A 13,716-nucleotide genomic window follows, 5' to 3' on the forward strand; every position below is an offset into this window, starting at 1 on the left:
CCTTGTTAGGACCTATGAGACAAATTGTGAGTTGTGAATATTGGTTTTACAACTAAAAATGTGAATGTAGCGGGTGAGAGATGTCCACTGAGTAAGTGTTCCTTCATATGAGGACCAGGACACATTTATGTTCACTGATTGAAAAGAATGTGTCCTAGACCACCTCCCTATGTGGTCTGAGTGATCAGATCTCAGGACGGATTTGGGTGCGCTCAGACCTGAACTTGGCGCTGACCATTTGTGATCGGATACCAGGTCTGAACGGGGTCACTATCATGTTTCTCTGATCTCAGCCAGTAACCTTGTGTTTACAATGTTATTATTAGAAATATAAATAACATCCAAAACTATAAAAAAACATTAAATTGTATGAAAGTGTATTTTATTAAAAATAATCATGCAGAAAGTACAACAGATCATACAGATGACCCATATGTATAATTGAAGCCAAACCAATGAAAACATCTGGACATATTATGATATTATAACATTGACCACATCAACAGTGAACCTGAACAGAGAAGTTGTGGGTTGCAAAATCATCTCTGTGGGTTCTTGATGACACGTGGCTCATTTAACAGTACAAGCATCTTCCTTCTCATTCATTCATTCAGTTACTTTCATTTTGTTGATTTTTTCATTTTTTTTTCTTTTCATTTTTTAATGGTGAACTTGCGTAGGAAACTAATTTGTTTTAGTTCCTTACCTCTTCTTTATATTTGTCTTCACCATTGTTTTAATAGAGGTACCTTTTCTCCTGAGTTCATATGGGTACTCTCTGGAAGTAATTTATGATATTGTACATTATTTTGTGCAGTATTTGACTATTGTCTTCTAATGTAAAAAAAAAAAAACTTCACTGCTCAATTAATATGATTTAATTCAACGCTTCTAGGCAGGTGAAGATAACGTAGCTTGAAAACATTTTGAACCTGATCCAAAATCTTTGCCTAACCGTCAGAAGTCAGGTGAGAATGTGATCTTCAATTTTAAAGCATCAGTTGGTCTTACAGACCCTGAGCAGCCCCTTTTATTAAGAGAGTGCAGGCACTAACCCTGTTTAAGTAAAAGTAAGCTACCACCCGATCCTTTAATGCAGCCTGTGTGTCCATATCTCACTAAATCCCCAGGCCGATTCTGCCTGAGCCCCGCACCCTGAGAACTACAACAAGCTGCAAGTTTAAGGAATGCAGGCATGGGAACCAGCATGTGGTTGTGTGTGTGTGAGAGAGAGAGAGAGGAACCGAGAGAAACGCGACTCATTTGAATGTTTGTGTGAGTTTGACCTCTATAGACAATTCAATTTATTTTATTACTGTCCCTGACTTACTTCAACAAACAAGCTTCTCTCAGCATGTTGAATAATCAACCCACAGACAAACCAAAGCATATATCAGAGCATCGCATCTCTAGATGAAATAGATTTATTGGAAAATTTATGCTTTACCCTTTAACTTTTGACCTGTCACGGATGTACCCCGCCTCTCGGCGAGTGTCAGCTGGTAGTGGCTGCAGCAAACCCCCACCTCCCTGATCCTCAAAGGATAAGCAGTATAGCTAATGGATGGATGCTTTAAAATACAGATTACTCCCTGCTGTGTAAACTGGCTTAGAAAAATGATTGGTTTAGCCTAGATCCCTGGACAGAGGGATTGGAGTGTATACATGTAAGTTATGTCTGCCTGCCCCCACACAAACAGACACACAAATCTCGTTGCAGAACACTGCCAAACCCTGAAATTACAAAGGTGAAAAGTTCAAGCCAGAAATTAAACTATGGAGTTAAAGCATGCTCACCCTGTCCAGAAGGCACCTTTGGCACTGTACTGGTGTCGGGCGATTGGCAGGTGACCCCGGTCTTGGTGACAGTAGCAGGACTTTTGCTGTCCTGGAAGAGGCAGGTGTAGGACTCATCCTTCTCTAACACTGGCAGACCTGGGACTGACAGAGATACCTGAGGGAAAATGAAACAGGGACACTGACTCAGACTGCAGGTAAATCACTTCAGACAGACAAATCCATACAAGCTCCATGTTCGCAAGTGAGACACCACATCTATATCAAATTTGTAGATGCTAAAACTCATGATTGTGACAGTCCACATCCAGTTGCAAAATTATGAAGAATTAGACAATAACGCCTCCAGAGTTAGTGGACAGAGAAAGCAGCATTAGTGAGTCTACACATGTGCTGCGGCAGAGGACAGTGAAGTTCAAAATGACAGTAAGTGATTCAACTGTCTGACACATAAATCTCCCCTGCTTCTCGTCAAGACTAGATTTCCTGGATTTCCCTGCTGCAGGAACATGAATGACACCAAACTAATTCCTGGAGTTATAATGCACCATCTTGTTCTGAGTTTGGACTGTTTCTGTGCTGCATTTTCTGAAAATGATGTTTCAGTTTCTGTGGTGTTTTCTGGATTATGTGACCAAGGTGACCAAGCTCTCTGTCGAGTTTGGGAAGGCAGGAACTCTGGTTCGCAATTTCTTGTAGTTCACAGTTATTGAGGTCACTGTGCTGCATGGAACAGACACAACTTAAAAAAGAGGTGTAGACCCTCGCCCAGATCTATACCTAACCACATTTTATTAAACAAAGGTCTACAATGAATTCCTTGGACTTCATGACTTGGCTTTAGTCATGAGATACAGTATAACTGATAGGACCTTCCACTCATTGAGCACGTTTTTAGGACACCAAACATTCATGTCATTGATTCAACAAGAAATGGAAATTTTCCTCTGAAATTCTGCTCCATGTTGCCAAACTGCATCACACAATCTCAGCAGATTTATCACTTGCACATTCATGTTCTACCACATTACAAAGATGTGAAAACTGGATCTCTGGTGACTTAGGAGGTCACTGAACTCACTGTCACGTTTATTAAATCCAGTTTAAGACTTGTACTTTTTCAACATGGAACACTACCCTGCAGGAAGTAGCCATTAGAAGATTGCCAACTGTGACCATAATGGGATAAATACTTAAATCCAGATTCATCAGACCAGGCAGATGTTTTCGGTCTTAAACCATTCAGTGTTGGTGAGGCTGTGTCACTGCAGCTTCACATTTCTGCACTTGGCTGAGAGGAGTGGAACCTGACGTTGTCTCTGCTGTTGTAGTTGGTCTGAGGTAATGCTCAATATGTTTCGGCTCACCACAGTTGTAAAGAGTGGTTATGTGAAATGCCGTAGCCCTTCTGTAAGAGAGGAGGAAGCTGTCAGGGGCTATGACATCATCCATGATATTTACAGTGCCTTGCATAAGTATTCACCCCCTTTGGACTTTTCTACATTTTGTCATGGTATAACCACAGATTAAAATTTATTTCATCGTGAGTTTATGTAATGGACCAACACAAAATAGTGCATCATTTGGAAGTGGGGGGAAATATTACAAATAAAAATCTGAAAAGTGTTGAGTGCATATGTATTCACCCCCTTTACTGTGAAACCCCTAACAAAGATCTGGTGCGACCAATTGCATTCACAAGTCACATTTGCAAGTCACATAATTAGTAAATAGGGTCCACCTGTCTGCAATTTAATCTCAGTATAAATACACCTGTTCTGTGACGGACTCAGAGTTTGTTGGAGATCATTACTGAACAAACAGCATCATGAAGACCAAGGAGCTCACCAAACAGGTCAGGGATAAAGTTGTGGAGAAATATGAAGCAGGGTTAGGTTATAAAAAAATATCCAGAGCTTTGAACATCTCTCTGAGCACCATAAAATCCATCATAAGAAAATGGAAAGAATATGGCACAACCGCAAACCTACCAAGAGGAGGCCGTCCACCCAAACTGAAGAGTCGGACAAGGACAAAATTAATCAGAGAAGCAACCAGGAGGCCCATGGTTACTCTGGAGGAGTTGCAGAGATCCACAGCTGAGGTGGGAGAATCTGTCCACAGGACAACTATTAGTCGTCTACTCCACAAATCTGGCCTTTATGGAAGAGTGGCAAGAAGAAAGCCATTGTTGAAAGGGATCCATAAAAAAATCCCGTTTGGAGTTTGCCAGAAGCCATGTGGGAGACACAGCAAACATGTGGAAGAAGGTGCTCTGGTCAGATGAGACCAAAATTGAACTTTTTGGCCTCAATGCAAAACGCTATGTGTGGCGAAAACCCAACACTGCCCATCACCCTGAGCACACCATCCCAACAGTGAAACATGGTGGTGGTAGCATCATGCTGTGGGGATGCTTCTCTTCAGCAGGTACAGGGAAACTGGTCAGAATAGAGAGAAAGATGGATGGAGCCAAATACAGGGAAATCCTTGAAGAAAATCTGATGCAGTCTGCAAAAGACTTGAGACTGGGGCGGAGGTTCATCTTCCAGCAGGACAATGACCCTAAACATACAGCCAGAGCTACAAAGGAATGGTTTGGATTAAAGAATGTTAATGTCTTAAAATGGCCCAGTCAAAGCCCAGACCTCAATCCAATAGAGAATCTATGGCAAGACTTGAAGATTGCGGTTCACAGACGGTCTCCATCCAATCTGACTGAGCTTCATCTTTTTTGCCAAGAAGAATGGACAAACCTTTCCATCTCTAGATGTGCAAAGCTGGTAGAGACATACCCCAAAAGACTTGCAGCTGTAATTGCAGCGAAAGGGGGTTCTACCAAGTATTGACACAGGGGGGTGAATACTTATGCACCCAACAGATGTCAACTTTTTTGTTCTCATTATTGTTTGTGTCACAATAAAATTTATTTTGCACCTCCAAAGTACTATGCATGTTTTGTTGATCAAACGGGAAAAAGTTTATTTAAGTCTATTTGAATTCCAGTTAGTAACAGTACATAATGGGAAAAAGTCCAAGGGGGGTGAATACTTATGCAATGCACTGTATATATTGGCTAAACCCATGAAGAAACCCACCCAACACTTAGCTAGTTAAGTTACTTGTATCTCATCAATAGTCACAGGGAAACCTTAGCTTGATCCAACCTGATCTACAAAATATCCCCAGTTTATTTACTTTTACTTTTCTGTTCTTATATCGTCCTCTCTTCTGATGAACCAGTGTTTGATCATCTCTCAATTCCCTGTCTCTTAAAAACACACATAACCTACGCACAAACAGTACCACCAACCAGCCCGCGGTAAACCTCAACAAAGCTCAGCTGATAGGGGTTGTGGGATCTGTTTGGTATTTTGGTATGTGGGAGCACGCACAGGCAGATATGATCATGGACATACTGTACCATCAGTGCAAGAATCTGTCTGTGCTTGAAGGATACATTTATCTTAATCTTGAGTCAACAGAAACTATAAAACGAATGCTTCTGTAAACACATAAACAAAGATCCTCATGCTCCCTCATATACGTTGTAGGATGTGGACCGATCATGTGCACGGAGCATCAATAGTTAATGTATTACAGTCTTACCATTCTGCTCTCCTCGCTGCTGATGTTGGAAGGGATGAGGTCCTGGACGGTCAGACACTGCTGCTCCATGTCGAAGCTCCACAGCCACTGACCTGCCTGGTTCCCACGAGTGCACTCAGACTGCAACACACACCTGCAATGAAAACACCGCCCAGGCTGCACTGTTACATCACACATGTAGTCACACTCTCAAACTCTATGTCTCTCACTCAATAAAGAAATTGTTATCAAATTAAACCATGAAAAGCCATCTTCTGTGTATAATGCAAATTCATAAATCATACTAGGATTGTAAAACTACACACCAGCTCCTTCCTGAATTGTAAACATGTTTTTATGACTTGTTAAAAAGTCTGGTTGCCACTTCATCTGGACTAGACAAAAAACCGTAACTAACCTAAGGAATGTGTGAAACTGATAAAAAGTTTGTGGACTAGGAAAGACAAACTGATTCAAAAAACTCAAATGAATCTAAGAGGAAGGTTGTTATGAAGCAAAAAAGTAGTAAACAGCGACAGAGAGGGGTGAGAAAGGGAATGATCTAGGTGAGAGGGAGGAGGGAGACCAGGTGCTGAGGCAGAGCAAAGAGGAAGCACAGATGTAGAGTGGCAGACTGTGACAGAGACGTGATGTGGTAGATTTCTTTCATCAGGCTGAAACATGATTTCCCTTGAGCAAACTGGAGTTTTGAACAACATCAGTGTCTGAGGATACTCAAATGCAAGCTGGCACTGAATCTTATTTTTTTCTCAACTAGAGCTGATTAAAAATAAGAGAAACAATAATTTCACATCAGTAATAAATAATATGGTGTATGCTATGATAATAATCATTTATAAGATGAGGCGCATTATTTATCACGTAACTATCTTTATGGAATACAAATGAAACCTCCTGGAAAACACAATTCATAAAGAGGGCTTTTGATGCTGGAGCTGTGCTTTGTCTAATGAGTAGCATACAGTGGCTTATGTTAGCCAACATTTGTGTGAACCATAGACATGTTAGAAAAGATGGACGATATGTATCCACTTCCTCCTACTATCCAGAAACGATAGGCAAGCGCCAATCAGGGGATTTTCTCAGTGACTTGCAAAACTCTTTGGCGGCTGGCAAATTATATCGTATGATCTCCACTCAAGAAAATTCGATATTGATGTGTAACTGAAATCACTGAGTAATTTCACTGAATCGTCTGTACTTGTTCAACTCTATTACTACGTTTTAGTATTAGGCATCAAATAACCATGTAATTGTTATTATAAAAGTTACATCGTTAACAATGCACATAAATAATATTCTAATCTGGTTACTATCTTCAGTATCTCTTTATGTGATCAAGTGTCTAGGGTTTGATATGAGATTTGGTGACTGTTTCAGATTTTATCTTGACTGTGACAATTGTATCGTGACACTTATGAAATCTGTCACAAATAATTTAGTTGATTTGATGAATTGTATTGCACACTGCCAGTAATTCATCTATTTAGTTAGAAGAGGGCATATCCAGGGCGGGGTTGACGGCTGGCTTTAAACTCACTTTCCCTCCAGGACACACCAGCCACAGTAGGGGTCGTGGGCCAGCAGGCAGGAGTAGCAGTCTGGGTGCTGCTGGCATTCAGCCACTGGCCTCTTCTGCAGCTGGAACCAGGACAACACAATCATGTTCAGTCGTGCAGGACATCTACACTAAGCTCCCAAAAATCTGATTACAAAGAATAGGTGGCCCACTTTTGTCAGCGGAACAATGCAAATTGAAAATATGGTCATTTGAATAATTGCAACTACAGATGGCCTTGGTGAAAGAGGAGAATTGGGGCAGACCGGCTTCATTATTTCTCTATAGCTTTATTACTACAGAGCAATAAAAACTAAAAATGTCAGTCCATTTGCTGTATGTTGTATCTCTGTGTGTGTGGAAGTACCATGTTATGGGTCATGATGAAGAGATGTTCCTCTTTCTGGTCAAGGATGAGGTCCGAGCTGATGGCTGCATTCGGCTGAATGGTGATGACAGAGTACTCCTCCACTTCACCGTTTGGCCCCAGGAACACCTGAGGAAATGCACACAAATCAATGTCATTATCAATTGACAAGAAAATAAATATAAACTGTGCGACAACTGTGTGGAGGTGAGGGGGCTGGGAGAGAACCCTCACCTGCACCACAAAGGATCAGTCAGCGCAGGTGAGAGCTGTTAGCTGATTGGTCCTAACACTTTAAAAGGCAGCGGCCTCGCTGCCTCATGGCGCCTCAGAGACTCACAGACTGAAGAGACTGAAGGAAGCCGGACTAAAGCTGGAAAGCTTGTCACTTTGTGTGTGTGATTTAAGTTTATGTTTTGATCACGTGTGTGGTGACAAATAAATATGGTAAAAACGAAGAATTCCATCTCTGGCTGTGTGTTGGAGAGCCACTTGGCAAGCACCACTGCCACAAACTGAAAATGCGAATTGCTTTAAAAAGTCCAATTTAACATTTTTATAACATCACTGTGGGATATTTATAAGTATGCATCCACGCTGGCAATCATAAGACTTTAATTTGACAATGCTATATAACATTATATGAAAGTAAAACAAATTTATTTAGGCCTTGAATTCTGATTGTTCTGTCACTTATTTCCAGGGTCAATTATTTATAAAGAATCAAGACTCCTTTTTGGTTGTTTTCCTCCACCAACCAGTCAAGTAGCAGGAAGTGTGGTCACAATCTTCCCTTCTGTTCCTAAGTTAGAGTATTAAACCCCTGGTAATGCTGCTTCTCTCTGAAATTAGAAAGTTACCTGGTGAGCTGCATCACCTAAAGACCAGCAACTGGGCTCAGGCCACAGAACCCTGAAGCCACCACTGCAGCACAAAGAGTTGTTCACCCGATTATCCAAGCTCAACTCAGTAAGGAGAACCCAGAACTGAAGTGATCGACAAAGTAACTTACGTTGATTAGTCCCAGTCGCTGCTGCTACACAGCGCTGGTCGCCTGTTTATTCAAAACCGATTAATATTTAATTTATTGTGTTTCGAAATCACACCAAACTTAACACTGGACTTAAATAATTGATAAGATTAAGGTTATTACCATTGTCAGACAGACAAAGATTTCTTGAATAAGTCGTTTTTCAGATATAGACCTATTTCATATTTTTAAACCTGCATTGTTTAAATGTGTGATTAAATGCTAAAACATTGCTGAACATCTCGATTAAACACTAAAATCATTCAAGCCAATAAAAGAGCTATTATAGAATCTACTGATTTCATCAGGTATCTAACATCCCCCGGAGCATTATTTTCAGGAGAAAGCTAAACACAGAGACCGCAGCAGAGACAACACAAGTGGCTACATGAAATTCTGCTTTTCAGGAATGGAAGAGGAAACACAGCAGGAGCTTCGTATGTTAGTGTGGATGCATTTCTTTCTAAACTAATGTTGAAAAATACACTAACACATTTGTTAAGTAAAAAATACAAGATGCCAAATGAGTGGTGCATAATTGACAATTGACAATGCTCCAACATGTGTAGGTACTTTCGACAGGGGTCAGCCATTGGCACTCCGGTCTGCAGTTACACAGCCTCATACACAGCAAGCTGCTATACACTGTGTTCTTACAGCCTCCTTCTTAAGTTGTGCTAGCTCTTCTGAGATTTGACCATAAGGCCCTTCCTTTTTTCCCACAATAATCGATGAGCCTTGGTCGCCCAAGGTCACTGTTGCTGGTTCACTGGTCGTCCCTCCTTGAACACTTTTAGAGGGTACTAACCACTGCATACCGGGAACACACCAAAAGACCTTCTGCTTTGGAAATGCTCTGACCAAGTCGTCAAGCCTCTGCAGTTTATGACAATTCGCTACTGATCCTCATGCTTGCCCTGTTTCCTGCTTCCAGCTGATTAACTTCAAGAACTGACTGTAAGACTAAAATGACAAAGTTACTGAGAAGGTTGATAATCATGTAGAGTAAAAATGTATTGATATATATTAATTTACTACTTATCTGCACCACCTATATCCTTACAAACATACACAAATGCTCATGTGAAATGTTTAGGTTTATGCTTATTGTCTCCTTTACATCTTCTTTATTATCCTCTTTCTTCTGTCACCCTGACCCTGAACCCACAAGACACTGTCTTAATTAACCCCTCTGTGACTCAACCAGGTGGTTAAACCACAACACCTTGGAAATAAAACTGACGGTCTGGCGAACAGGTCGCTGCAGTCAGGCCTACAAGATTTGAAGTTCAAAAAGTTAACTTTGTAATGACTATGAAGTCCATTAACAATTCAATTTAAGAGCTATTTGAGCTCCCTTTTAAGAATGGTCAGAAATCCAGCGCTGTCTTGAGGTCGCTCTGGAGGTACTATTGTTAATGCATTTACTTATAAAAGTTCTACTCTGAATTTATTTATTGGTCATCAGTCAGTGATATAACTGTACAAGTTACACACTGATGTGTTTGACAATCCATCTTTGCATCATTAACTGGATTAACCCTAACCTGATTAAACTAGTACAAAGTCTGCACAAAATCTTGCATCCTTTTAACAATAACATAAAAACTCCACAAGCAGCAGGACTCAGCTCAGAGCTCAGAGATTATTGCTGTAGAACTGAATTGTGTCTGCCTCTAAGCAGCGAGACTATTTTAAACCTTTGGCAAGAGAATGGACGGAGCCCGGCATCTGGCAGTTAACAGAAAAAGCAACTGAACTGGATGTCTGCAGGATCAACTGCCACGCATGTGAAGTAAGAAGTACTGCAAAGTATGAGAAATACTCAATATACTATATGTTACCTAAATCAAGCGTTAATGACAATTCCTCTTTGTCTTTGCAAGCATTAAAATCTCTGACACTGTTACCTTGTGTAGGTTCCCTTTGGAGTCTCCCAGGAAGGCGATGGTATGTCCCGCCCTTACGCTGACTGATACAGCGGTGAGACGGGCAGACGGACTGTCCAATATGGTTTCGGCCTCCACAGGGATTCGACTGGCCATTGGGCTAGGGGTGTGGTCAGATCCGCAGGGGTAGGCGTCCAGCGTGTTCTAATAGTTGGGGCACATGAGGAAAAAAAATTAGAGACTGTAACATGGGTTTCAAGTGAATTGTCATTAGTTTCTGAACAAGTAAGGAAGTCACTTAAATAACAGCAGGTTGTGTACTCCCAGCAGGAATTAATGTGGAGGGGCTGGGGAACAAAATTCTACGCTCTGTACTTTAAAGCTTATAGACATTTTGTTTTTGTTTCCACGGATTTGTTTTTTCTTCGAGACATATTCTTTTTTCCACAAAGACGTTTGATAGCAGGGTCATTACTTCATCATTCGTAATCTTAACAATAGGAAGTAGAGGCAATGAACTTGCAAGATAATTTCCTTCCTATTAAAACATTTATAAAGCAGATTTTGAACCCTTTGTTGTAATCTAGCATGTGGTTTTCTTCCTGCCTTTATTAGTGCATTGCAGCATTTCTTGTGTTACCATCACTGGTAGCAGAGTCCTGCACCGGGTCAATTCCCCGACTGGTAACCCCCAAAAAGAGTAAAGAAGAATATATATTTATATAAAATCATGGTACAGGCATGGGTAAAAATGAAATAAACATTGACAGGCAGCAGGTGAAAACTAATGTTGTGTTTTTTCCTGGAGAAATCTGAAATTAAAATGACAATGAATACTGCAGATTTACCTGCAAGGATTAATTTTATTGTGATAGTCTATGACACCACCTTTGACCCTTTTAACTCCACATAGATAACCGTCTCTACCCAAAGTAAACTAGCTTGAACAAAAATAGCGATGTTGAATACGTCCTTAGTGGTATTGCTGCTTGTAAAAAAGTTCCACAATGTATTAACTTTTAATAACCACTAGCACATTGTCACTGAGAAAACTCACTGACAGCTACTGGAGCTCAGGTGCTGTGAGAATTCAGACACTTCTCTAAGAACATCCCTCAACCACCATAACAGAGGGCAAGGGGGCATTAACCAATTTGATGAGTGACTGTGTATGTATCATGTGTGTTTAAACAGGTGACAGGTCGGATCACGAGAACCTTTAATAGAAAGTGCTGAGGCACATACAATATAACTGGATAAGAGACCAAATACTTTTTTTCTGATCTCACCACAGCTCTAAACTAACTTGCCTGAAATAACATAGTTAAACGGTGTCCGTTACAGCTATATATAGTCAGCATTGATTAAGCTATGTGGAGCGACAGAGAGTTTAGACAGCCTGTTTTGTCCACATCACGAGAACCTAACCATTAGAGGAAAACAACCAGGGATGACTGCATTCTAAGAATAGCCTCAAATACAGTATGCACACAGAAATAGTAATGAAGTCATAACGTACAGTCTAGGAACATGGTTCGGACGCTCAAAGACGGACTGGACTGGCTGATGGGAGTGTGTGATTACTGCAGATTGCAATCATGTGCATTTTTGTCCATGAATACCCAAGGCAGTAATAACCACCAGGGAGTAAAATAAACAGCAAAGATAGCTAAATTTGCATTTAGGAAACTCTTTTTTTGGTAGGTATCCTGAATCCTGGTCACTCACCACGGATTAGACCTCGCGTGTGAGTCCATCCCTGGTGCAGATGGATTGTCTGAGCAAAGAATGAATAGGGACCGAGGCTGATTTGTTTGTGTACAGGGATCCAATTGAGATTTGACATCTTAATCAGACTGTAAATCTCTTTTCAGCTCCAGATGTCTCATCATTGTTTTGCTCTGCGCCATATGGTTCACTATGATTTCCCTTTTTCAGAATACAATCACTGTAGGTGCCGGAATCCTCTTGGATTAGTTCCCATTATTAGATAAAAACATGCAGGCAAATAATGCAGTGCAGTTGACCTAATGGTGGCGCTATAATAACGACAGACAATTTGGTATTTGGTAGAGAGCTGGGAAATTAAATAAGTACATTTATATTTTTCCCTGTGATTATTTTTGCGTCTTTCCAGCAAAGTCACCTACCCCTGTTTTGAACTTTGTCCAAATCCTTTCAAAGATTTAACAGGTTTCAAATCAGATTTAACGCTTTCATACATGAGAAGTCAGGAGCAAGCCACGAAATTGACACGAAATAATTAAACATAGTAATAATAAACAATAATAAACATCCATATGAAATTATATTGTATTGATTTGGTGTAGCTTGGCTCATTGCAAAAATATGAGGGTTAAACTTAAAAAAAAGGATTATCTGATAATTGAGTGCAAATTGTTTTTTTGAAATGAATGTGGCCTCTAATGCCACAAGATGGTTTAACTTAAGATACTTTCAGACATGCTCTGAACTCCGCATTTCCTTAGTATTTTCTCCAGCGGCGGTGCATGTGTTGATGAGGCTTCTAACACATTCAAGGTTTAAATCCAGGGCATCACTACTCTGCTCTCTCCGTTGACCTCTGCTGCTGTTCACTGGGTGTTTAAGGCATAAGATGGTAAATGGTAAAATGGTCTGTACTTACAGTGTATAGCACTTTTCTAGTCTTGGTGAACACTCAAGCTCTACACAGTACAGTTTAATCTTTCAACCATTCACACACATTACTACATTGCATCTATGTGCAGCTAGGGTTTTAAAGGGTTGGACAATTTCCGGTAAATTTCCGGAAACTTTCCATGGGAATATTAAGCTTGGGAATTAAAAAAAAAAAAAAAACACAAATTAAACACTGAGCAATAAAAACATCATTCAAAACTCTATTTTAAAGATGTATAGAATGCACCACACGCTGCATGATGAATTTCAAACCTCCACTTTGCATTTCTCCATCACATGCACAGATAATTCCAAGCATCCTGCACACTACAGCAGGGCTATTGAGGCCTGCTGTAGTGTGCAGGACTAGTCAGGTAAGTTTCGATGATATAGCTGGGGAAATATAGTAGCATGCTGATTGAGGATTGTTCATCTGTTCATCTAGCCTATTTCTATTCATTTATCCATCAATTGTAAAATATTTTTAAAGACGATTCCAATTGGCCAACTATTTATATCTCTGGCATTGCTTTAGTGCTTTTTTACAAACTTTTTTCTCATCTTAGTCTACAGAATCTCATGTGTGGAGACATTTCTCCCCAGCCAATGTAGAAGGAAAGGCTGTGTACATTTGCAAATACTGTCCTAAGACCTATGTTAAGAATGACACAAAGATGCAGAAGCATATAGTCAAGTGCCCAAAGTTTCCTCAGGGCTCAAATCAGCTTATGACAAAACAAAATGTTTATATTTAAGTCTGTATATGAAGGTAAATACAGTTAGTATAAATTACCCACACAATTTC

The 13,716-nt window shown here is 40.3% G+C and overlaps 1 protein-coding gene across 2 annotated transcripts in view; it reads right to left on the reverse strand.

Annotated features, from left to right (window-relative positions):
• Positions 1-13,716, reverse strand: part of plxnb1b (plexin b1b) — a 98,934-nt gene that overhangs the window by 22,379 nt on the left and 62,839 nt on the right. For both annotated transcript variants that reach the window (XM_053429750.1, XM_053429742.1), the window contains exons 5-9: positions 10,272-10,454; positions 7,332-7,460; positions 6,947-7,047; positions 5,407-5,539; positions 1,798-1,954 (exon numbers count right to left, since the gene is read on the reverse strand). In XM_053429750.1, coding sequence (XP_053285725.1) covers positions 1,798-1,954; positions 5,407-5,539; positions 6,947-7,047; positions 7,332-7,460; positions 10,272-10,454 — 703 coding nt within the window. The remainder of the gene's footprint in view (positions 1-1,797; positions 1,955-5,406; positions 5,540-6,946; positions 7,048-7,331; positions 7,461-10,271; positions 10,455-13,716) is intronic.

The sequence above is a fragment of the Pleuronectes platessa genome, chromosome 2, assembly GCF_947347685.1.
Source record: "Pleuronectes platessa chromosome 2, fPlePla1.1, whole genome shotgun sequence".
Classification (NCBI taxonomy): Eukaryota; Metazoa; Chordata; class Actinopteri; order Pleuronectiformes; family Pleuronectidae; genus Pleuronectes; species Pleuronectes platessa.